Source organism: Mixophyes fleayi, chromosome 2 (assembly GCF_038048845.1).
Source record: "Mixophyes fleayi isolate aMixFle1 chromosome 2, aMixFle1.hap1, whole genome shotgun sequence".
Taxonomy (NCBI): Eukaryota; Metazoa; Chordata; class Amphibia; order Anura; family Limnodynastidae; genus Mixophyes; species Mixophyes fleayi.
In genome coordinates, this window is record NC_134403.1 from 322,147,969 (window position 1) to 322,172,342 (window position 24,374).

The window sequence follows — 24,374 nt, forward strand, 5'->3', positions numbered from 1 at the left end:
AGTACCTCCCGTTGGTGTACGATGGGCAGAAATGTGACCTGGGGAGCCTGTTCTGAGCCTGCATTCGAACATCCCTGCACTGATTGTAATGCAACAATGCAAGGTGATCCAGTTGGATCCTGTACAGGTTTTAGGGGGCCAGGTTCCAGATCAGACCTCCTGTTCGTGTGCGCTGGGCAGAACTTTGACACAAGGAGCCTGTTCTGGGCCTTCCACTGGATGGATTGGATGACATCTTAGATGCTAATCATTTTTAAAATGTTAACAGTTACATCAAACTCATCGATAAATTAATTATTCGAAATTTTAAGCTCGAGCAATGCAATGTACTTCAGCTAGTATGTATACATATATACACATATGTGTATATATGTATATATATATATATATATATATATATATATATACATGTGTGTATAAATAAACTCCCATACTGGGAGAAATTTGTCTTAGTAATTCTGTTATCATCATATGTTTTAATTGTTTTTAAAATGTTGCAGGTGCTCCATGAAGACCAAATGGTAGTACAGTATTTTGATAATCGGGTATTACGAAAGCAGTTTTTCTTATGCTGATTTAGCTAAGGGAACTTGATAGTATCCATTTGTAACCCCTTTGTTGTTAAAAAGTTATTCTTAGACATAACAATACGCAGGTATAGGTTATTCTTAAAAAATTTATATTCAATGACTTTTCTAAAGTTATATTGATAGGTGGTTTATGGACATGGATCAATCATGGAACAATCAGACAATGCAATGCCTCAAGTACCCCAATGTTTACATTTTCTGGATTTCTAACCATATTGCTTCTCTTTGTTCCCCATGACTTCTACAGAGCGTTAGTTTGTCAGTGACCCCTGGTTCTGTTGTGAAATCATGAACAGAACATCTTGATTGCGAAATACCAAAGCTGTAGCCTTGTATTTTTTTGTTCTTGCATAAGGTCATCAGATATTCTTGCAGCTGGTTATTAGTTTCTATCTCCTGTACTATAGTTGTACAGATTTCCCGATTTTTCCAAGGTTTTACCAACTTGATATCGTAAATTTACTCTATCTTTCTGCAGTCTGGTTGTTTGGCAATTTAATATTGTCCTTGCCACTAGGACAAGAGCTTGCTCTAAACTGTGAAAACATGCACCATTATTCTATATCCTGAATAAAAACAACAAACTGTTGCTCTTTTTTTATAAACATTTTGCTGGGATCTCTGTGCTTCATCTATATATATATATATATATATATATATATATATATATATATATATATGGTGCAACAAAAGCTGTAACTTTCTTAATTATTCAACATAATGTATGATATGTCTACCTGGATGAGTTTGTTCCTCCCATTCTTCCTTTGCTATGTTTTGTATCCCCCTTGCAGGGGCAAACACAGTATTTATAGAGGGGAAATTCCATTCCACACTGCCAGTGTATGAAAGAGGCATGGCTATCATGTGAGACAGTGCTAGGCTGCTCTCCATCTCTTCCCATCCCCTTCAAATACATAGGCAATGGTAGCCAACTGTTCTGATTCTGGTGGGGCAGTCCCTATTTTATGTGACTGTCCTGCTCAGTCAGGACTTTATTCCAACTGCAAGGATAGTTGGGAGGAATGTCCTGCTTCACACTGTACTGCTTATTACACTTATACAGGCTAACAGTTCTCACCATGTCATGTAAAGGTAGAGTGGAGGGTTTACATTACATACAGCAGACAGCTCAGAGGGGCGTTCCAAATCCTCTCTACTCATTATCTCATGTGTCATGTGCTGGTGGTTGCTATGGTAGGCCATGACAATGGGCAGAATTATAAATCATTGATAGCATCCTTAAGAAGCAAACCAAAGAAAAACAACAAATACCAACATTCTTCTTATAGCCTCAGAACTGTTAGTTTCCCTAATTTTATTCCATCTGCACACACATAAAAAGAGTCCCTTACTCTGCCAGCGACGTCTGAATAGTACTAGCAAAAGTTACAGCATCATATCTATGTATTCATATGTGAGCTGAAGTTTAATAGAATGTGGGTCATGTGGCATGATAATGATACTGAACACACAGGTAAAATAGAATGCCTTAAAGCAGTATAACATGTACCCTGATCTGAAGTGAAAAGATCATGTAGACAATTCAAAGGAGTTCTTGCAAAATAACAATACATTGAAGCAGATCTGTAAAGATGAAAAGGTCAATATACCTCTGCATGAATGTGTGGGAGAGACTCACATTCAGTGGAAACATTTGGCTGAAGTCACAGTTATTACAATGATTGTAAGACACTTCAGGGGGGGAAACAGCACATACATAAAACAGGGGCTGTCAGGATGAGGGCCCCAAATAATATATTAAATTCATAAATAGAAATGACCACGATTTCCCCTCAGATAAAAGTTGTTGGGTTTTTTCTCTTTAAAACATTTGGTAAATTGGTCCAGTGGGAGGCAATTAGGTTGAGCAGATCCTCTGTGAGGAAACCAACTTAAGATATGCAGATCACAGACATCCATTGTCTTTGATCATGTATTCACCTTCCTAATTAGAGACTTCCTTTCAAAAGGAATTGTAGAAACAAAAGAACCAGTAGGTGTAAATTAGGGAAAGCCATGCCTAGGTGAGAACTTTGTAGACAAAGGCAACACATGAAGAATATCTATGCAGGTATATAGAAATATGAACTTCAAAGAAAATGCTTTCATATTTTGAGAAATTCATGTGCCACTCCATACTGAGGGGCAAAAACCACACCGGGGTTGGGAATTACAGGTACCAACGGTGCCAAGGAACAGCTGTAGTCAAATGTCTTTGGGAAAAGTATGACATATTGCAGGAGATTATAATCGGTTTATTGACGAGGGAGGTATGTCTCTGGGATATATTTGAGGAAAGTTAAGACAGGTCAAAAACTTTAGGAATTCTTTTGAACAAACCCTAGGTGACACCCAGGGGACATTTCCGCCCCCACAAATTGTCAGTCTTTTGGGAAATCAATCTACATTGAAAAGCTGTCCATCTTCAAGCCAATTTCCCTTGGCCCAGAATATACCACTGTCTGTAAATTATACTCTGAATTTAATTTAATCCCTTTATTTTATACCTGTTTCACTTGTGTATGTATGTCAATTGTTTATTAATTGTTTTTATGACCTGTAAGCATTGTACTCTTTGTATATTAAATCTAAAATGTAATTAGTGATGTCTTTATTGCTCTAAACGAATTCACAGCTTTTTATGAAGAAGATTGCTTGACCATGCTAATTCTTAAAATCCTGAGGTGTGAATAGTAAATACATTTGTATACCAAGTCTAGTGTGTGTCTGCATGTACATTTGTGTCATACAGCCTTGAGGGGTTAAGGGTTAACCCTTTGATTGCTGGTGTGTGCCTTGCTAAACTCTGAGTAACAAGGAGTGCTCATTGCGTGCCAGTGGGAGACAGTATATTGAGGTCCTATTGCCCTTATCTCCTGTCCTTTCTCTTTACTTTAAACAGGAAGAATGGGAGGAACAAACTCATCCAGGTAGACATATCATACATTATACCACTGTCTGTAAATTATACTCTGAATTTAATTTAATCCCTTTATTTTATACCTGTTTCACTTGTGTATGTATGTCAATTGTTTATTAATTGTTTTTATGACCTGTAAGCATTGTACTCTTTGTATATTAAATCTAAAATGTAATTAGTGATGTCTTTATTGCTCTAAACGAATTCACAGCTTTTTATGAAGAAGATTGCTTGACCATGCTAATTCTTAAAATCCTGAGGTGTGAATAGTAAATACATTTGTATACCAAGTCTAGTGTGTGTCTGTGTAACGCCCCCTGCGGGGAAAGACAGGGACAGACGCAACAGAAAATAACTCACCTTGTAAACGATGGTCACCTCCAGTCCGCTTCTGATTTCCCAGCTGCGATCCGATCCCAGCAGATCCGCAGCCGCGGTCACCTCCAATCACGTCCCTCTAAGATAGAGGCAGAGATTACGGCCGTGCCTACCAGGTAAGGGCTGTCCGAGACTACGGCAAAGGACAAGGACACGGTCAGTCCAAGCTCCTTGCCGCCTCCTCACTTTGTTCTTGCCAAGACGCGGGGGACTACAGGCACTGAAGGCCAAGACTAATCCGAGGACTAATCCCGCCTCAAGTGCCTCACACACCTGCCGGTGAGGGCCTAACCGAAAGGAGGAATCGAGCGTGATACTCACCGGGACACTCCCACTTCCGATCCGGTTCTCCTGCACCTCCCCGACTCCTGCGGATGACAAGAACACACAGCCTCCCTCTACGCTCTCCGTGAAACTAAGATGGCACCCACAAAACTGGACTAACTACATCGGCGACCCGACCCTAACAACGTTCTAATGGTCGGCAACGCAACTAAGTCAAACACTAGGACTAACTAAATGTGGTGCACTAACGGAACTACTAGTTACACGCTACGGGGAACACCAGCCGGTGTTCACAGCCTAAACCGGAGGGCGGTTCCTAACCCCCTCACCCAGGTCGTACCAAGAAGCTGCCTTCTTGCTATGGAGTCACACACAGGCCCTAAGTACGGGTTCTTTAAGCCCGGCTGAGGCTCAGTAAAACAGCACACTAACCCGCGGGCCGACTGCCGCACGGAACAGCCGATCGAACTGAACCGCCCGACTGCCTGTACTCGGGTATCTCACACGTGTCCCTACGTCCGGAACCACAGGTCCACCTGCACGGAACCGGCCTTGAGGACCCTTGATCAGAACCACGGCCGCCCCTGGAACTGCCTCAAGGTGTGCTGTACTGCCACCAACTCACTCAGCCACCCCCTCTGGGTACCAGTGTGACCCCGGGGACCTAAGGGACAGGGAAACTACGTGTGTTCTCCCCTGACTATGTGTATGCTGGTACTTACACTTGTCCCCCACAGCACGGGTTAGCACAGGAAAACCACAGGAAACAAGAGCCTACCTTTAATGGGGGCCTGACGTCTTGCCCCTGGACACAGTTAGAAAGCACACCAAAATACTGTAATGTAAACTACACTCGCCACACAGACAGAATAAATAGATACAGTATACAGTACCTTGCCCGCTACTTACCCGAACACACCGCTGCTAGCCAACCAGCAGGTTGCTACAGCACCACAGGAGCCTACGCTCGACCGTACCTCCTAACCACGTGTGCTCACCTCACACAGGACCGCGCCTACACTCACAAGGCTCTCACGCCTCTACCTCACACCACCAGGGCCTTATGCCCTACACACCATGGGTCTCTGCCCAGCTACACACAGAGCCTTCTGCTCTGACTAATGGGCCTCAGCCCCCTCTCTAACTCAGGGCTCTGAGCCCACTCACTAGGGCCTTGTGCCCTACTACCTAGGGGTCCTAGCCCCTGCCTGAGGCCTGTGGCCTTCCTAACTAACCGAGGGCCTTGTGCCCTTAATAGCAGATGGGCTACCAGCCCCTAACCAGGCCCTCTGGCCTTCCTATGGCCTCTAGGCCACCAACTACCTAAGGGCCTTGTGCCCTTGTACCTCTGGGGCTCAGAGTCCCCCTCGCTATCTAACAGGGGCTTGTCCCCTTTTATATCAATATACTAATGGCCTACTGGCCCACTACCTTCGTTGGGGCCTAGTGCCCAGGTCCCTGGGCCTTGTGCCCCTAATTCACGTGCCACGGGCCTTGTGCCCGACTGTGCCCACGGGCCTAGTGCCCGACGTTATTGTTGAGTCTACTTACCTGCTCTGCGCAGGATACTCAACTTGACACGCCGTCTTCTGTTTCTTTCTTCTCCGGGTCTTCCAGACCCTCCAGCCGGCGGCGCCTCTTCTCCTCTTCGGCGCTGTTGAAGGCTGCTTGGCGGGGGCGCTCTCAGCCCTGACAAGGGCTCCCCGCCGACGATCTCCGCTCCGGCGGCTTGCTTGAAGTCTTCTGGCGGCAGGGTAGCTCACGGCCCTTACAAGGGCCCCCTGCCGCCGCTGCTGCTGCCTCAGTTGCTGGACGTCTGGACGAGACGTCCTCTCTCTTCCCCGCCGACGGACTTCTCCCAAAATGGCGCCACCCGGCGACTTATATAGTCGCCGGCGTGACGTCATTAGCCGGCGCGAGCGCTGATTGGCTCGCGTCGGCGCCAATCTTTTGAATGGCCGGGCGCGAGCCGCGATTGGCTCGCGCATCCGGCCGCTGATTGGCCAGCGGGGAAAGATGAGCCCTGATTGGCTCATCCTTCCCCCGCGCACAGGACCTGCAAGAAAGAAGTTATACTCACCGCCGCTGGATCGATGGACGGGTAAGTTCTTCTTCTCTTCTTTCTTCCTGCTGGGCACCATCGGGGACCTCTTCAGCCCCTCCAGGGGCACAGCGCTGCCGGATATCTTCGCCCTCTTCACGGGCACCGGCTCTGGCATCTTCTGTCCCTCCACATTTGCATGTACATTTGTGTCATACAGCCTTGAGGGGTTAAGGGTTAACCCTTTGATTGCTGGTGTGTGCCTTGCTAAACTCTGAGTAACAAGGAGTGCTCATTGCGTGCCAGTGGGAGACAGTATATTGAGGTCCTATTGCCCTTATTCAATAGGTGGTGGTAAAACCGAAGTGGGTGTGGTTGTGTAAGCGCTGTTTGGGGGCGATTCAGCTAAATCTGTAACTTGTACGATAGGTGAGAGGAACATTGAGTGCTGGAATTGTTTGGAAGCCGACACAGTAAACAAGTGCGCAGAGTGCGGTTTGTAACTGGTAAGGGTAGTTACGAGAGATTTCCTGATGAAATAGAGGTGATATATCGTTTGACCGTATGAACATATGATAAGAAATTAAACCATTGATTGGCTATTTGTGACAGGCGCATATAAGGTACATAAAATAAATACAGATGTGAAAAGAAAGGGAAGGGAAGGCCCTGCTCATGACAGAATTTACAGTCTAGTGGTAAAAGGGCACAGTTGAAACAAAGGATTGACTGAGGGTCAGTGTAGAAATTGGGGCAGTTGCGAGGAAGTACTAGTGTGCACAGTATAAATGGAAGTAGGTTATTAAAGAGGCGGACTTTCAGAGAGCATTTAACAATTTGAAGGCTTGGGATAGTCTGAACAAGCATAGTGGGGAATTCAATTAGTGGATTGAGGCACAGGTGAAGCCTTGTAGTTGGGAGTGAGAAGTGGTTATTAGAGCCAAAACGAGAAACAGGTCAGAGGTAGATCTAAAAGGCCATAAGGGAACATATGCAGGGATGAAATTTGAGATGTATGAAGAGGTAGTGTTGTTAAGTGGTTTGTAGGTGAGGGTGAGAATATGAAGAACCAGTGTAAGGATTTGCACAGTGGTGCTGTGTATGTGGAGCAGCAAGAAAAAAATCAGTCTAGTGGCAGTATTTAGGAGAGATTAATAGATGGATGGATGAGGGGAATGCCAGATAGGAGAATTTTGCAGTAGTTGAGTTGGGAGATAATGAGAGATAAGAGTTTTGATGCATCTTGGATAAAAAAAGGGCATATTCTAGCAAGATCTTGAAGGACTGGGAGAGAGACTGGAAGTTTGAAGTAAAGCAGAGGGTGGAGTCAAGGGTCATGTGAGGGCAGCAGGCTTGGGTTACTGAGAAAACTGTGGTATTATTAACAGTGAGGGAGATTTGAGCAGAGGTTGTGACCCTGGAAGGACAGAAGGTGATTAGCTCTGTTTTGGACAAGTTGAGCATTAGATAATGTTGGGACATCCATGTGGAGATAGCAGGGAGAATGTTGGTCACACAAGTTAAAAGTGACAGGTAAGGTCAGGGAAGCAAAAGTAGGTTTGGGTGTCATCAGTGTAGAGGTGGTAGTAGAGACCAAATGTGCCAATTAGTTCACCAAAAAAGAATTGCACAGTGAGAAAAGCAGAGAGCCAAGAACAGAGCCTTGTGGGATATCAGAAAGTGGATGTAGATAAAAGGATGCATCAGAGGTAGAAACGCTGAAGAAACAATTAGGTAGGTAGAACGTGAACCAGGAAAGACATTTGTCATGAAGGACAGGGGAGTGAAGGATGTACTGGAGAAAAGGGTGTTCAATAGAGTTGAAAGCATCAGAGAGGTTCAGGATGGAGAAGTGACATTTAGACTATTATAAGTAATAATAGACCACTTATCACTTTTGTAAGGGCTGTCTCAGTGGGAAGTTGGAGGCGGGAGCCTGATTGCAAAGAGATCAGAAGGCAGTGAGAGGAGAGAAATCAAGCAGGTGGATGTACACAAGTCTCTCAAGTATCAAGTAGTTTGAAAGCAAAGGGAAGGAGAGAAATAGGGCATTAGTTGGGAGAAAAAAAATGATTCTTAATTATTTGGGAGATGCGCACATGTTTATAGGCCAATAGGAATGTGCAAAGAGAGAGAGGGAGAGTAGAAGTTTTGAGGTAATAGAGATGAGGGGTCAGTTTGTAGGGTGAGATAATGAGAGGAGTGCAGAAACTTCAGCCTCAGTTTTGCGGGAGAATTAAATAATTGTGAACTGTGTAGGGGTGGTTGGCGTGTTGGGTCTGGCATGAGGACGTATCTTTCTCGATTGGTATCGATTTTGACTTTGAAGTAGGTGAGTCACGGGCTGTGAGGGAGGACCAGGGATGTGGTACAGCAGTGCAGAGAAGCGAGTGGAAGGTTAGAAGTCTGGGTGAATATTAAAGAAGTGAAGAAGGTTTGCTTGGCAAGTGAAAGGGTAGTGTTGTACATGGGATTCATGGGTTAGAGAGAGCGAGTACATTTACAAGAGTGTTCTCTGGATAGCACAGGCACCAAGGAATCGTACACATCCTTGAAGGTGGAGGTGATCATGTCTCTGCCTATACTTTCAATGTACTGTCATTTACACATTCCTGATGCACGTTATACAGAAAAGGGCATTTAAGTGCTTTTCCATCAATGTAGGGTCTAATGCAGAGTTCAACATGTTCTGCAAGTCCTAATCTATGGCAAAGCAACTACTAAAGTATTTATTGTTTTCATTGGTCCCTGTTTGAATATATGAGATTAAAATAGTGTTTTAAAAAAGGTAACATGCTAGATTGGGCATGATATTGTCTTCCATATATACCGTTTAACACTGAGAATGGGATCCAGTTGAAAAACATTTGATTTATATATATACATATATATAGGCATATCGGAAGGGGCAAGTGCCCCGATATTTGTACTATGTCTGGTTTTAGTACCCATCCCGTGCTGTCACTATATATAAATATATATAGATTCCTTTGATCTTCTTCACCAGTTCTGAGAGAGTCTGCTGTTCGGGTATTTGACTATATACATTTAGTATGTACTTTACCTGATACGTCTAATGTGTCTTTTTTTTCCCCTATGACATCGGGGGATATCCTGTTGGATATACCATTCTTTGGAAACAACGTAGAAACCATAAGAGACATTACTATTACTTCTATTAGAGACATTTGAGATTGGTCATTTTACGTATGTATATGAAATGTGGAAGTCATTATTGAATGAGTAAGAATAAGAATACTAGATCCATGTTATATATATAGGCTGTTTCCTCATTTTGTCTGCTCCTGAAATACTCGTACCTGTTTTATTTATCCATTACTTACACCTACCTCTGTCCACCCACAAATAACACCGCTTTTTCAGACTACACCCAGTCTAAATCCACACGCAATTGCTTAAACATGTCTTTGTTGTACATTGCCTATGTAAGTACACCCCTTCCCTCCACTGTCTTCAAGTGTAAGGAATCGTAAGTGCAAAAAAGTTGCAGATTTGAAGTCACTGTTAGATACATTTAGTTTCTGAGCATGCACACTGCAACAAAATGTGAAGATACACTATGGGCATAAGTCTCACTCTGAATCAAGAGTGATTTTTGTGGGAGCAGTTCCCAAAATCAGTAGGTGGTTGTTCACCAATATATGTGCCCAGCGTTTTTCCAGTTCATAAATTGAATACCACAAGAAAGCATTTTGTTGTGTATTATTTGTTTTATCAGATTCACTGTATCTATTAGGATTTAGATAAAGATCATATCATAGTTTAGGTTAGATTAATTATTTAAAACATATTATTCTAAACCGCATACAAATTTTTCATCACCATTGTGCAACTTCCCCCTCTGGAAATAATACCTGGCTCTGATTATGAACCACCAGTTTCAAGATGGTTTTATGAATCGTTAACTACCAGTCAGCAAGGAGCTAGATATCACAGCTCACTATTTGTTACCCTGCTTCTATTCTGAAAAAGATGGTGACTGCATGCTCCAATGTCATTTGTTTCTTGGCCCTCGTTTCACACATTAGTACTAATAGCTGCTGTATTGGTTACTATTAGTTTCTACTTACATTAAATCTATTTCTGCAGGTAATAGGTTTCCTCTAAATCAATAAAAATGTAGGGTTCAGTGGGCTGAGAAATGTCTAATGAAATGGATGGTACCAACAGGATTGCACTTTGATTTCCACCCAGGGTCCAACTGCAATTAGGCTGGGTACACACTGCAGAATTTTCCAACCAATGTGTTATCTACAACAATTGTACCAAAGACTGAGGAAAAAAGTCCCTATCAGCATGCCGATTCATACTTATACACTACACGTGTTTTAAAAGATTTACCCTAAGATCTGTGCTCTTCAACTGTCATAACCGTCGGCTGGAAAGATCATAATTATGTATATTCTATGGAGATCTTGATCATGAGTGCATACACACCGCAGGATTGGAATGACATTGGAACATGATTTATAGTTCTGCTAAACAATCAAATGAAACTACGATTGGTACTTTGGAACGACAATCATTATTCCTTTTCAAATATACACACTAGTGCGATATTGGCCCGAATGGTTGTTTATCATGTGAATGATCCAATGGTCAGCTGAAAAACCTGTAGTGTATACCCAGCCTTAGACCTATGTTGTGTGACTTTTCACTCCAGCATGCATTGTCTGTATAAGTGATGTAATTCCATGAAACATAACCTGAATTGGGATCAGGTCATTGCAGTGCAAACCACCTGAAGAGGTTAACATAAATCCAAATATTATTTTTCCTTTATATATGTCCACCAGAGTTATTAAACAAGCCGTAATTATGATTAACTGCTCCATTTCATTAAAAGTTAGGACAGATATTACAAGGATTATTAAGGTGAATGACAACTGATGTGCACAGTAAGTGAAATGTATTTTGTATATATAACAATGATTGACATTGACTTATAGCTAGATGTTTTCTAATTTACTCAACTGTCTACTGTGCAAGGATAGCCTTTTGGGCCCTGATTCATTCAGGAAAGTAAAGCAAAAAAATTAGTAACTTAGTAACTTTGCACCTCAGCAAAACCAAGTTGCATTGGAGGGGAAGGTAAATTTAAAATGTGAGGACATATTTGTTATTGCGGTAAAGCATGTCCTAGATCAACGTTAGATGTCAGTGTAAAAATAAAGCTATGATGTATTTGCATCCTACATGAAAAAACAGTCAGCATTTAACTTATGTGCAAAATAATAAAATTATTTGCACCCATTGCGTTGCAACATGGTTTTGCCATGGTACAAAGTTGCTCATTTTTTATTGCTTTACCTTTCTTACTGAATCAAACCCTTTATGTTTTTGGGTTTTACCAATAAAATCTGTAATACTGGTAGAGTGTTGTAATGGCTGAGAAATAGGTTGTAGTTCTTAAATTTTACATGTGGTGGTGGGAATGAGCCCATAAGAAACCATTCATCCTATTTTTAATGTGGTATTCCGGTATTGCTTAGCGATTCTAAATGACTTTAACAGCAGACAGGTGTGAATGTGTCCTTAGTGGGCCATGTTTTGTACCTTCCTGTTTCACTCTGGTGGAGAAGTGGTCACCAAAGTGCCACACGTAATAACAACGGCCCCAATGTCCAATCACTAACATGGTTAATTTATGCCATAAATGAGGCTTAACCAAACAATATTCTACGAAAAACATTCAAAAGTTTAATTTAATAAAAGGGTTGGTACTCAAGTTCTTGGATGTTGGATTTTAATGTAATGTTTACACTTTTGCACAGTGCCACTTCCGACTTATCCTCTTCCCCGCAAACCTAAGTGCACTTCTAGTTTATGGAGGCATCACCCGAGAACAGAGAGTAGGTGTGGACCTTGAATACGCCGACAGGACTATCTAGGTGGTGGTGCAAATCCAAGGTGCTTTTTCGGTGCACATCCAGTGCACTTTTGTAAATGAGAACCACTGAACTACTTGCACTAGTTTTTTTAAATTTTGGTATGGGCTATTATACAGGCAAAGTTCTGGAATATGCATCTAGTATAGAGCACAATGTTACTTACACTTCCTGTCTTTTTTAAATTTGGTTTTGTGTTGACAATTACCATGCTATATTAGGTTATGTCAATCACTTTTAGTTCTGTATCTACTACTGCTATGATTTTCAACCTTAATTTACAGCTACAGTAATTAATGCATGTTTTATAATATTCAGTTAGAATGGTTTAGGTTTAGAATTAGGACTCATGAAACGTATGACTGGATTATAAATAAAAATTAGGAAGAAGAAAACCGCTTATTGAGTCTCGCAAGGCTTCTTTTAAAATTCCATTCTTGACCTTAGCCACAGGCAATTTGTGTATCTCGGTGAGCATCATGTGATCATTTAATGTCCAATCATGTGCTACACTCTTCTGCCAAGAACACCATGCTGCTTAGAGTAAAATAAATAATCAACTTTTGTATGGTCCAGGCCCTTTACTTCAAAGTCATGTTTCTCATGTATTACTTGTTTTGGATCCTTTAAGGAAGGCGCTAAACAGATAATCTCATGGTACATTCAATGGTCATTACATGTCTGGCAATATATAGGGGTTGGGAGAGTGGCCTAATTCATGTAACACCATGTGCATTACATCTGCTCAAATCAAGGCGCACACCACCATCAAGGAGGATTTTGCACTGTGCCTTGTTTTCTTTGTGGGTCATAAATGACATTGTCACGGGCACTAGGAGTTCTGCCCAGGATTCACCAGTTGACTATGCTTACCAGAGGGGCGGAGTTTGCACAGCGGTCCTCTGGCAGCAGGGTGAATAGTGGAATGTATATAACAGCAGATGGAGAGAGGATGCCAATGGAATTGATGATAGTCAGTGACTTGCAGCTATACTGGTAGATGAGTCAGCGACTTGCAGCTATACTGGTAGATGAGTCAGCGACTTGCAGCTATAGTGGAAGGCAGGTTTCAACCACGGAGAGCAGGGTGGACGTGAGCAGGTGAAGGAAGGTAATGGGAGAGTCAGTGGTCTGCGTTCAGCAAGTTGTACCACTGCTGTGAAGGGAAGACTTGTCCAGGTGCAGGTAGGTAGCGGGAAGTCAGTGGTCTGCGTTCAGCAAGTTGTACCACTGCTGTGATGAGAAGACTTGTCCAGGTGCAGGTAGGTAGCGGGAAGTCAGTGGTCTGCGTTCAGCAAGTTGTAGCACTGCTGTGATGAGAAGACTTGTCCAGGTGCAGGTAGGTAGAGGAGGCGTCAGTGGTCTGCGGACAGCAAGTTGTACCACTGCGAGGAGGTGAGGACTTGTCCAGGTGAGGATAAGTGGAGGAATGAATAGAGTCAATAATTGTATAAATACAATGAGAGCACAGAGGAACTTGCTCCAAACAGATATGCAGCATTATAGCTAATAGTCTATGGCGGTATGTACCGCTGCTGAGTAGAGAGGCTTGTACAAAGCGGATATACAACGTATCAGCTAATAGTCTATAGCTGGTATGGATACCGCTGCTGAGTAGAGAAGCTTGTCCTAAGCGGATATGCAAGGTAACAGTGGAAAGTCAATAGCAAGTAAGCATACCGCTGATGAGTAGAGAAGCTTGTCCACGAGGATATGCAGGCACAGCAGGAGCGCTGAACGGCTGAAGCGGGTATGGGAACCGTAGGTGAGCAGAGCAGGTAATCCAACAGACAGCTGAAGACACGAGCAGGATACAAGAGTCAGTAGCGGGTATGAGAACCGCTGATGAGTGGAGCAGGTAATCCAGCAGACAGCTGAGAACACGAGCAGGATACAGAAGTCAGTAGCGGGTATGAGATCCACCGATGAGTAGAGCAGATAATCAGCAGGAAGCTGAAGACACGAGCAGGACACAGGAGTCAGTAGCGGGTATGGGAACCACCGATGAGTAGAGAAGGTAATCAGCAGGAAACTGAAGACACGAGCAGGACACAGGAGACACCTTCAGAGACTCACAGGGAATGAGACTCAAGATCAGGCAATGATGTAATAAGCACAGGTGCCTTAAATAGGGAGAGGTGCCTGATCCACCAATTAGATTAAAAGCAAAGGTCATAAGAGTTCTTGGAGGCTGCGCATGCGCAGTCCATCAAGATGGCGGACGGCCGCTGCTCAGGACAGGCGCCGGCAGGAAGGCTAGAGAACCACGCATCAGCGCAGAGGCACTCACGGTCCGGTGAGTGACAGACATCCAGCAACTAACATATTCACTGTATGTTGGAACCTATGTTGGCTTGTTTTAGACATATTTCTCTGCACTGTTAAACAATCTATACTGCAGCACCAGAGAGATTCCATAGTAAACCACCGTGAGACTTTCTGTGTACAATTACATGTATCAAGTACAACAGCCTGGTTAACTCTCACAATTCATGGTAGGACGCACAGGGCACATCTGCGAGTTTCCAGACATACAGAACTCATTCACTTACTCCAGCTTTGAACTTATTATATGATAATCATGTGAGAGCCATTACAGTGCATTAGCAGCTATTACCATGTTGTAAATGAGCTCTGAAATGCAGAGATGGAAAACAGACACTAAAGAAAGCCTAACACAAATGTTTGTGTTTCCTTAATGGCATCTATTGATGGTTAGAGAGTCTAAAAGTGAGTCATTGTCCAGAAAGTAAGCAAGTGGAACACGTCCTTACCAGAAGAATACAAGGGAAATGTGGAAATAAGGCTGGCTGTAGTTATCTAGAATCCAGACATGTAGCGTCATAACAAGAAACCTTAAGGACAGAGATGACCATTTTTCTTCACATTATTCTGATTATCGTGGCAGGTGATGTCTGCAAACAAAACTAGAAAGGCATATCACGCAGGTACATGAAAGTAAAAGCTTCATAGATACACAAAGACCCCAATGTTTTTGAATTTTCTCACCCCACACCTCTCACCGGGACCCGACAAACACTAAAACAAATACTTGCCAGCTAAAGTCTCTTTTCACGACCAGGATATGTTTGATAGAAACCAAAAAGATAACAGGTGAAGCTTTAAATTATAACTATGAGGTAGAATATTGTAAGACTGGCTGGACTTATTACATCTCTCACAGCAATATTTTTAGGATAGCAAAGTGTAGGTAATACATTTCAAAACGTCTTCTTGTTGATAGAAGTAATAATGAATAAAGTGGTAATGCTTGCCTTTTACAGAATACACTATTCATATATACATGTTATACTAGTTTTATTGACGGATGATAAGGGCAACATTTCATCTAGCAGCAAGATGGCTGGGCACACCCCTGGTGCCATGATAGTGTGTAGTAATAGGTGTGACCCTTGGTCATATGTGGAATTGGTAGAGACAAGGGTATTTAAAGCCAGACAACCAGTAGAGGTCAGCAGTAAAAGGCCAATCCACAGTGCAAATGCAGTTTTGGATTCTCTCTCCGCTTGTGTCTGGATTTTGTGAAATTATTGTAATGAAATAAGGGGTATAGAGGATGTATTTTTGGGGTGTTGTGCACAGCCATTCCCATTCCACAAAAGAACTTGAGTTCTGCACTAGCTTGGAGATCTCACACTGTACTTACAATGGAACCCGTCCTGCCGCTGCATGTTGTTCTTTATACCTAGATGCACTCTGAGCAATGTAATAAAAAAAACTTTAAACACAAACAAAAGTGTCAAATGCAATAAAAAAACAAACATAGGAGATAAACAAAAAAGTTAATTCAATTGAAAGGTTTGGCACATTGGCTTTGATGGGTGTTTATACATTGGCACAGTACACCTCCTAAAAATTTTCCACTTTGTGGAGGCTGTCCCTGAGTGTGAAACAGAGGTGGGCACCTCGAAGGGCTCTGGACTCACCATGGGGGGCTAAGGTGAAAAATCAATGTATTGTGCAGTGCACCTCGGTAATGGTTATCGTCAGGAACCATAATGTTTTTCCAATAAACAGTAAATACTATTTATGTTGCAAATTATGTAAATGCCTAATAATTGTACTTTTACTATTATTGTTTAGTGAAAAATGAAGATTTCTGTATAAGGTTTGGAGCTGAAAAAAGAAATCCTAATGACAATTTGCTTCTCCTAGAAAGAACCTCTGCAATGGCCAAGAATCCATCAAGAGGCAAAACTCAACAACTGTCAGAACGACCACACTCACCCCACAAGCCCTGAAGCACATTTGGGTCCGTACTGCACTGATAGAAAGAGTCCTGGATAAAATTGTACAGTATATTGTAGATAACTGCAGGTAAGTACTAAAGACACGTCCATTACCAACACTTGTATTTATTCATGGAAATCTTATTGTGCATTATATGAAAATGTTTGCCCGTGTTCTCCTGTAATAAAAAAAATTACAATTCCATTGACGACTATATATATTTATATTCTATGTAGAGTACACAAAGGAGGCAAATTAATCAGGTAATATAACAGTTTAACACACACAGAGTCAGCAACAAAAATATATTTTTAATATTTTAATGTCATGCAGAATAAGGTTCTACATTACACTTGTATAATTGAATTCAATGAATGATTCATTAATAAATCATTTTAATGCAACAGCTAATCAAGGTTTTATAGTTTGCAGTTCAAAAATATTGCAATCAAAATGTTATTGGTTTTCATTGTAAGAAATACGCTTTGAATTTCTATCCATCCAGCATTAGCTGCAGGGAATAACTTGAGCTTCACACAGAGCTTGTAGGTTATGATGAATCATGGTCTGTTTTGTATCACAGCTACAATTGTTGGTAAATGTATAACCAGACGATTTCCCACTGCGTACTATAGTTCTCATGCTTAACTTCCGAGTCTATAAAAATTCATACACGTTCGGATCTGTATTCATCATTCAGCTCTTTTCATTCGCCTTGCTCACCCTTCACTGCTGACGAAAAGTCAGAGGAGGAGATTTACTAACTTGCGGTTTGTTCAAATCACAGGTTTTCTGGTGCTTCCTTGATGTGCGGTTTGTAAACAAACGATTTACTAAAGGTCAAACTACACATCAAAGACCATGATTTTAAACTGCAGAGGTAATGAAATAGTCCAACTGTGCAACGCATAGCAAATCACTGCTTATAAGTTACAAAAAAAAAAAAAGACATGGTTCAGATAGGCAAGATAGCTCAAACCACATGCTATCTGAACTATCTTGTCTGTCAGGATTGAAAAAAGTAAACAAGAAAAGTTTAAATATTCAGAGGGAAGGAAAGGTTAAACATCGAGACTGTCAAAGAAAGTGGAAGACTAGGTTTTATGCTTTCAAGACAAATACCAAAAGAAAAAATAAAGAACCACAAGAAAAAACTGTACTATAAAAAAAGATTTAAACATAATGAAATGACATATAAAAAAAAAATTCTATATGCAGTACCCCAATTTGCAAATGGGCAAAAGCCTTGAACTAAATAGATCCTCCAGGAAAGACACCCTTATCAATGGCTGTATAGTAGGTTGACTTAAGGAGAGGAACTAGTGGGATATAATACTTTAGAATCAGAACTAATTTAATAACCAGCAGCCCTCAAATCCAAGAAGGTCATAGTAGTAAAGAAATTTCAAAATCTAAATTCAAAACTGGAAGAAGGATTTTAAAAGAAGCTTAACTGATTAGAGAGCTGTCAATACTGCCCATAATGGCCTCTCTGGAAACAACTAGAATTTAGCATTTCTCAATTTCAGGGGAATCTGGTTGACAAAGTGTCATTTGATGCCCCAGTACCTGCAAAGACAAACATTACTGCAAGAGCAATACTCTTCAAGAAGTGAAATCATTCTACTTCCAAAGGTTCCTCTGGAGGACTATTCAGAGGTATCTGGAAATTCTCTTCCCTCCTTGAAACAATTTAAATTGAGATTGTCCAGGGATTGTAGGAAATCTCAAACTGCCTACTCAGCCTTGATTTTGTCTGAGAGAATGAAAATGAATGGTGTACTGACTTTTGAAAGCCAAGGATAAAGAAAAGGCTTGTCAAAGACTTTCCTAAAGGCTGCGATGGTCACAGAAGCATTGTATAGAAGTTAGTAGTGATGCTCAGACAAGAGATTCCTTAGAGTGGAAGGCTTGTCAAAGACTTTCCTAAAGGCTGCGATGGTCACAGAAGCATTGTATAGAAGTTAGTAGTGATGCTCAGACAAGAGATTCCTTAGAGTGGAGGGATAGCATGCTCTCAGATGAAGTCCCCAAGTAAAGCTGAAACTGGGTTGTTACAGGAAGCCCAACATGCATGTGGATGCCCATCGTAGCTAAGTAGCTAAGGAATACAGATGGAAGAGAGGAATACAGATGCATGTGCAGAAGCTGGCACTTAAAGCTGTGGTATGGCAGGCAATGCATGAAGTGAGTCCATGTAGGTGGGTAGTCCTCAGAGAAATGAATGAAGTAGTCCTGTTTCATCTCCTGCTTTTTCAGTCACTCAGAGAGGTCTATAATATAATCTAAGTAATGGGATGTCAGTGGTGTCCATAGCTAAATGAACTATTACAGACTGTGGATCCAGGTCAGTTATAGGTATATGGGTAATATAAAAATAGTTACATAGAAGAGGAAAAAACCTGTTGCTCACATAGGTTTCAATTAAAATCTAGCAGGTGCAACCAAAATGTGGAACTGCATGTCTGAGTATAGAAGAACGGTGAGATGATGCGGGTGTACGCATATGCAGCAGCTAGTACCAGGAGCAAGCACAGCCCTCTAAGTGATGTCTTCTCAAAGCGCAGCCCATTCTTTTCATCTTTTATTGAGTAAATAAACATGGCCACTCTTTAGTGAGCATTTTACTTGACTTGGTTGCCACTGTTAAAACATACTGGAGATGTTTTCATCGGTGCAAATGGCTATTGGGTGAAGCACTCCTTCCAAAAGATGCCTCTATTCCTCAATGCTAGTTTCACTGCTAGTTTTCAAGACAATTCTTTCCGCTTCTATTGCTCTAAATTCTACAACATTGCCGTAATCTCTCCTCAGTTAGGTAAGTTAGTAAGTAGGAAGAGATTGCTGATTATGTTCATTTGATTGATTTTCAGACTTTCTGAGGAGGACATATATTTCTGCATTACAGGTAGTGGACCTAGCAATATCCTTATCACCTGTATGCAAAAGCCCATATCTTTACAATCTCTTACTGTAACACTTTTAAGGTTAGGCTTGCTCCTCTACTCTACTAGAAATGATCTATCTCTATACCAAAGCTGGAGGCCAATATCACTCTTAAACATAGCCTTTAATTTATATGATTTAAATAATTGCAAATGGCTTGAAGATTTTGCTTCCCAAGATAAGCCATGGAGACCAGTAGGTTTTCCCAGGGTATGAGCCACCAGACACAACTAAAGTTGTTGACCCAATTCACCATATCTTTCAAAAATTTACCCATTAAATTCTACTGTCAATCGATGCTGAAAAGGCTTTCGGCAGAGAGGATTGAGGCCATTTTTGACTCACCTTTTGCCAGAATTAGGATTAACAGCTCTCTGTTTGATGCATAGGAGAGAGTTTCCCCCTCTCACCAATAATTTTTATACTGTGCATAGAGGCCTTGGCGAGGTCAGTTAAGTCCAATCAAGACATTTCTGGAATTAGGTTAAGGGTGAGAGAATACAAGCTAGCACTTTTTTCTGATGATCTGCTTCTAGTGATCACCAAACCAGTAGACTTGCTTCCTTACCTGATAGCCAAGTTCTGAGAACTTGGTAGATTATGAAATTTCAAAAAAACTATTCAAAATCGATTGCTGTGAATCTATCTACACCGCCTCATATAGTGGACGATCTGAGGCAGGTGTTTCTTTTTGCCTAGAATTCCATCTAACTTAAATATTTATGGGTTAAGATAACCAAAGACTTGTCACAACTCTTCCAAGCAAACTTTGGATCCATCTTGTCTAACCACAGGCTACAAGAACTGGCAATCCAAAACCTATCTTTGATAGGGTGGATTAACGTGGTTAATAAAATGAACAAGTGGCCCAAGATTCTATTTTTGATGTGGACTTTAGCAATAAATGTTCCTACCAATCCATTTCAAACTCCTGACCATCACTTTCAAGGCTTTCTCCCAGTCTACTGCCCCCTATATATCTAACCTCCTCTCCATTCACACCCCTGCCCGCTCCCTGCGCTCGGCCAATGACCGTCAACTCTCCTCCACTCTGATCACCTCTTCCCACTCCAGAATCCAAGACTTCTCCCATGCTGCCCCCTTCACTGGAACGGCCTCCCTTGCTCCATCCCTCTTTCTCCCAATCTGTCCTCCTTCAAGAAGGCACTCAAAACTTACCTGTTCCTAAGAGCCTACCAACCTTCCACCTAACCCCCTCATCTCATCTCCTCCGCCTGTTCTCCCCCTCTCTTCTCCCAGCCCCCTGTTCTCTCCCCACTTCTTTAACTTGCTCCCTGTGTCCCTGAGTTCTGTCTACCCTCCCTTAGGATGTAAGCTCATTTGAGCAGGGCCCTCTTCCCTTTGTTCTCCATACCTGTTCTTCTGCTCCGTCTTTACTGCATTAGCCTGCCTGAAGTCTCTGAAGTTTTGGTATTTTTTGTTTACTGTGTGTAATGTTTCACCTTGTTTAGTCTACTGTTTGTGCTGTGTACGGCACTGCGGAACTCTTGTGGCGCCTAACAAATAAAGGATAATAATAATAATAATACCAAGTGGCTTCAAGATGTGCAGGGTTTGATAATCAAATTTGTCTAGGGAGGAAAAGAAAAACACAATTCAGGCAAGATATTTTGTTTAGATGCAAACATACGGGAGGCCTACAACTACCACATGTTACCAGCTACCAAGAGATAATGTTAAAAAGAATTCTGGAGTGGACCAGATCGAAAAACATTAAACAATGGATATCCATAGAAATGCACCTCCAGTCACTTTCAGAAATAGTCCATAGGTTACCGAGATTATTTACAAAATATCACCCAACAATAACCCCCACTTTGGACTGCTGGGAAAATATTGAGGCACGTAAATTGTATATCTTCATTAACTTCCCCTCTAACTTTCTTCCTTGCCAATTCAGAATTTCCCTTGGGGATCAATATATCGGTCTTTTAAGAGTTAACCTAGGTAGGAGTCTTCCAGGTCGGCCAGCTGATGAAATCATCAGGAGTTCATCTGTTTTCCAAAATTCAAACAAATTGGGATCTGCCACACACAGAATTCTGGAGCTATCTACAAATACACCATTACTTGGGCTCCTCAGACTGTGCTAAGGACATGCTAATAGTATAGTTAGAGAAAGAGATCTCCCACACAAGCTAGTTCAACCAGTACATCAGTTATAGAGACCCAATATAAGGTCATACTCATTCCTCTTGCACAGGGTGTTCCCTGGTGTCCTTGCAGATCTTAAGCCAATCTTTTTCTCTATCCCAACTGTAGTATAAATAATGACTGATTGTTATTTTCTGTTGAATTTATGAATGAATATTGTATGTAACCTTGTAATGTAATCACAATGTGTGCTTTGCTAGATGACATGAGTCTGAACTGCAAGTGTCAATAATCTGTTTAAATTAGCCAGACGAGTAAGAGATAGGCATCTCTGAAGAGTTTGAAGCCCCAAAGTTGTAAACCATCTAGCCAAGCAGAACGAGCAGAGGGGAGAACCCAAGGTCCTTTGAACATTCCCGATCTCAGGACATCCCTAGCTCACTTCGAAAGCTCTGTGACATTTGGGAGATCAATCTGTCCTTATTGACAGCTAAACTCCAAAAGTGGGGGGTGAGAGCTATGTGGAAAAAGGTTTAATATCTTCTGCCTTAGACAATAGCATGTGCATTTTCATGAGGGGGTCAATCAAGACTGAAATGTCCCAAATTTCTCAATTGTGCTCCCTCACACACCAAGTCTTAACTAGTAAGTAGTGACTGGTTTTATTTCCTATTTTATTTTCTGAAACCTACTTGTTCAATTAATGTATGTCTTGTTATAAACTTTTTTTGTAACTAAGCCTTGGAAACATTTTTCAGATTAAATAAATTTAAGCTAGTGTATTCTCCGTGATTCTTTGTGAACTTACGAAACCCAGGGAGGCCCCTGCTACATATGCATGTGATTTACTTGTGAAACATTAATAAGTGAGTTTTGTGAATGTAAGGGCACCATAATAAATCATTCGTGGTGGCAGAAAAGGTGTATTCATTGCTAAGGGACTAAGTCATGGCCAGTTGTTCAGATTGTTGTATCTGGGTCAGGCTGGGTGTTAGTGACACCAACCATTTAGATCCCTCTCCCAGGTCTATGTGAAGTGAGTTATTTTGATAAATAGATGATTTTTGTAGGTTAGAAAAAACACTTAAGGGAGATGCTTAAATGAGCTAACACAAGAGGGCCGTATTAATATATGATTATTTTATCACTAATGTCTCCTGAGGATTTGGATACTATTAATTTGAGATATTGTCCTGTGTTTCCCGGCAACATAAATGTAAGAAATGAGACTGTTAGCACTGGAATCAATGTGTCACGCTTCAATGTAAATCACAGCTATGGAGCCCAGGATGTGATGAAAGCATAAAGGTGTTTATTGATCAGAAAATACAGAACAATAGTATGAGCCAAATATTGCTGATACTGCACAGGGATTTCTGAGAAGGCTGAATACTGGTTGCAAGGAATACTGCGAATGCAAGTAGAATGGTAAGTGGAAAGATATCCGGAGTAGTAATGTCAGCAGCAGTTTGTGAAAGTCAGAGAACATACGAGAAGCAGGAGTACTAAACCATAAGGAAAGGCAACAAAACAATAATGACGAGCACAGGAAAGAGAGAGAGGCAGGTATAAATAGGGAACTACCAGGTGCAGGAAATAATTTGTGCAACAGGTTAACTCCTAGTGGTGAAAAGGAAAGACACAATAGCAACACCTTTGGTGAGTAGAGGTACTGCAGATAATGCATTAAATGTAACAAGTTCAAGGTCCTGGAGGCAGGAGATGCCAATACAAGCAGCATGCAACGCAGAAAACTGCAGGCAGATCCTATCACAATGGCTATTAAACAAACAGCGGCCCTATCAGTTGTTTTTTCATTGGAAGTTCATGAAATCACAGCCATTGTCAGCTGAACAGAGCCAGGGAGTAGGGCCTGCACTACAAGTAGGCAAACTTAGGCAGTTACCTAGGGCGCCAATGGTTAGGGAAAGCCTAAAATGCTGAATGAGTGATATAAAGTTACTCATCTATTGATTTGTAACGTCCCCTGGTGCCTGCACACAGAGGGCTGGCCTCTGACATGGAGGAGAAGCATCAAGCAGCTTCTTACTTGTGAAACTGTCAGCTGCTGCTCCTCAATGTTGGTGATGGGCTGGGAGAGTGAAGGGAGCTGGAGATGCTGTGCCCTCTCCTTTCCATCTGTAAAGGTAAAAGGCAGCAGGGGGGCGCCTACAGTACTTCCACTGGCCTTGGCTGGGAGGGCTAGGCATAGCCGGATTAAGGGGGGGGCACAGGGGGCACGTGCCCCGGGCCCCCCTCTCTCTGAGGGCCCCCCGCCGCCCATATGACTTCATCTGCTGTCAGTAATATACTGACAGCAATCGCACCAGGCCCCCCTCTCTCCGCGGCTGGCGCCCCCCCCCCCCCTCGCCGCCCACATTACCTCTCCTGTTGATAATTAGCTGCCGCGGCCATCTGACAGCTGACAATTGCGCGATGTGCGCCCACTCTATCTTAGCAGCACCGCGGCTGCTGTAATATCTAAAATGGCCGAAATGGAGCTGCTGCGCATGTGCAGATGCAGCAGCTCCTCCTCGGCATGAAGACTCCAGAGACAGTAGGTGAGTGAAAAAAAATTATACTAGTCTAAAACTAAATATATATACAAAACCCTTAATAACATGGGTATTTCTTGATTAAATATGTAAAATGTTGCCACCTATAATAGTATGAGTACATTATATATATATATATAAAATCTATCTTCTGGCTACATTTTACATATTTAATCAAGCAATAATCATGCTATGAGGGGTCTTCTTAAATATGATTATTTATTTTATCAGTAGTGATTTAATAAATATACATTAAACATTAATATTAGGCTGGTAGAGCAAATTGAGTTGCAGATTATATTTTATTAATCATTAGTAAAGTAATAACTGATGCCGTCCAGTTATATTAAAGTTCGAATACAATTGTAATACATTAAGTAT

General features: G+C 41.8%; 1 protein-coding gene across 2 annotated transcripts in view; it reads left to right on the forward strand.

Moving 5' to 3' along the window:
• SGSM2 (small G protein signaling modulator 2) overlaps positions 1 to 24,374 on the forward strand; it is a 293,928-nt gene that overhangs the window by 197,660 nt on the left and 71,894 nt on the right. For both annotated transcript variants that reach the window (XM_075196760.1, XM_075196759.1), the window contains exon 4: positions 16,303 to 16,464. In XM_075196760.1, the coding sequence (XP_075052861.1) occupies positions 16,303 to 16,464 (162 nt within the window). The remainder of the gene's footprint in view (positions 1 to 16,302; positions 16,465 to 24,374) is intronic.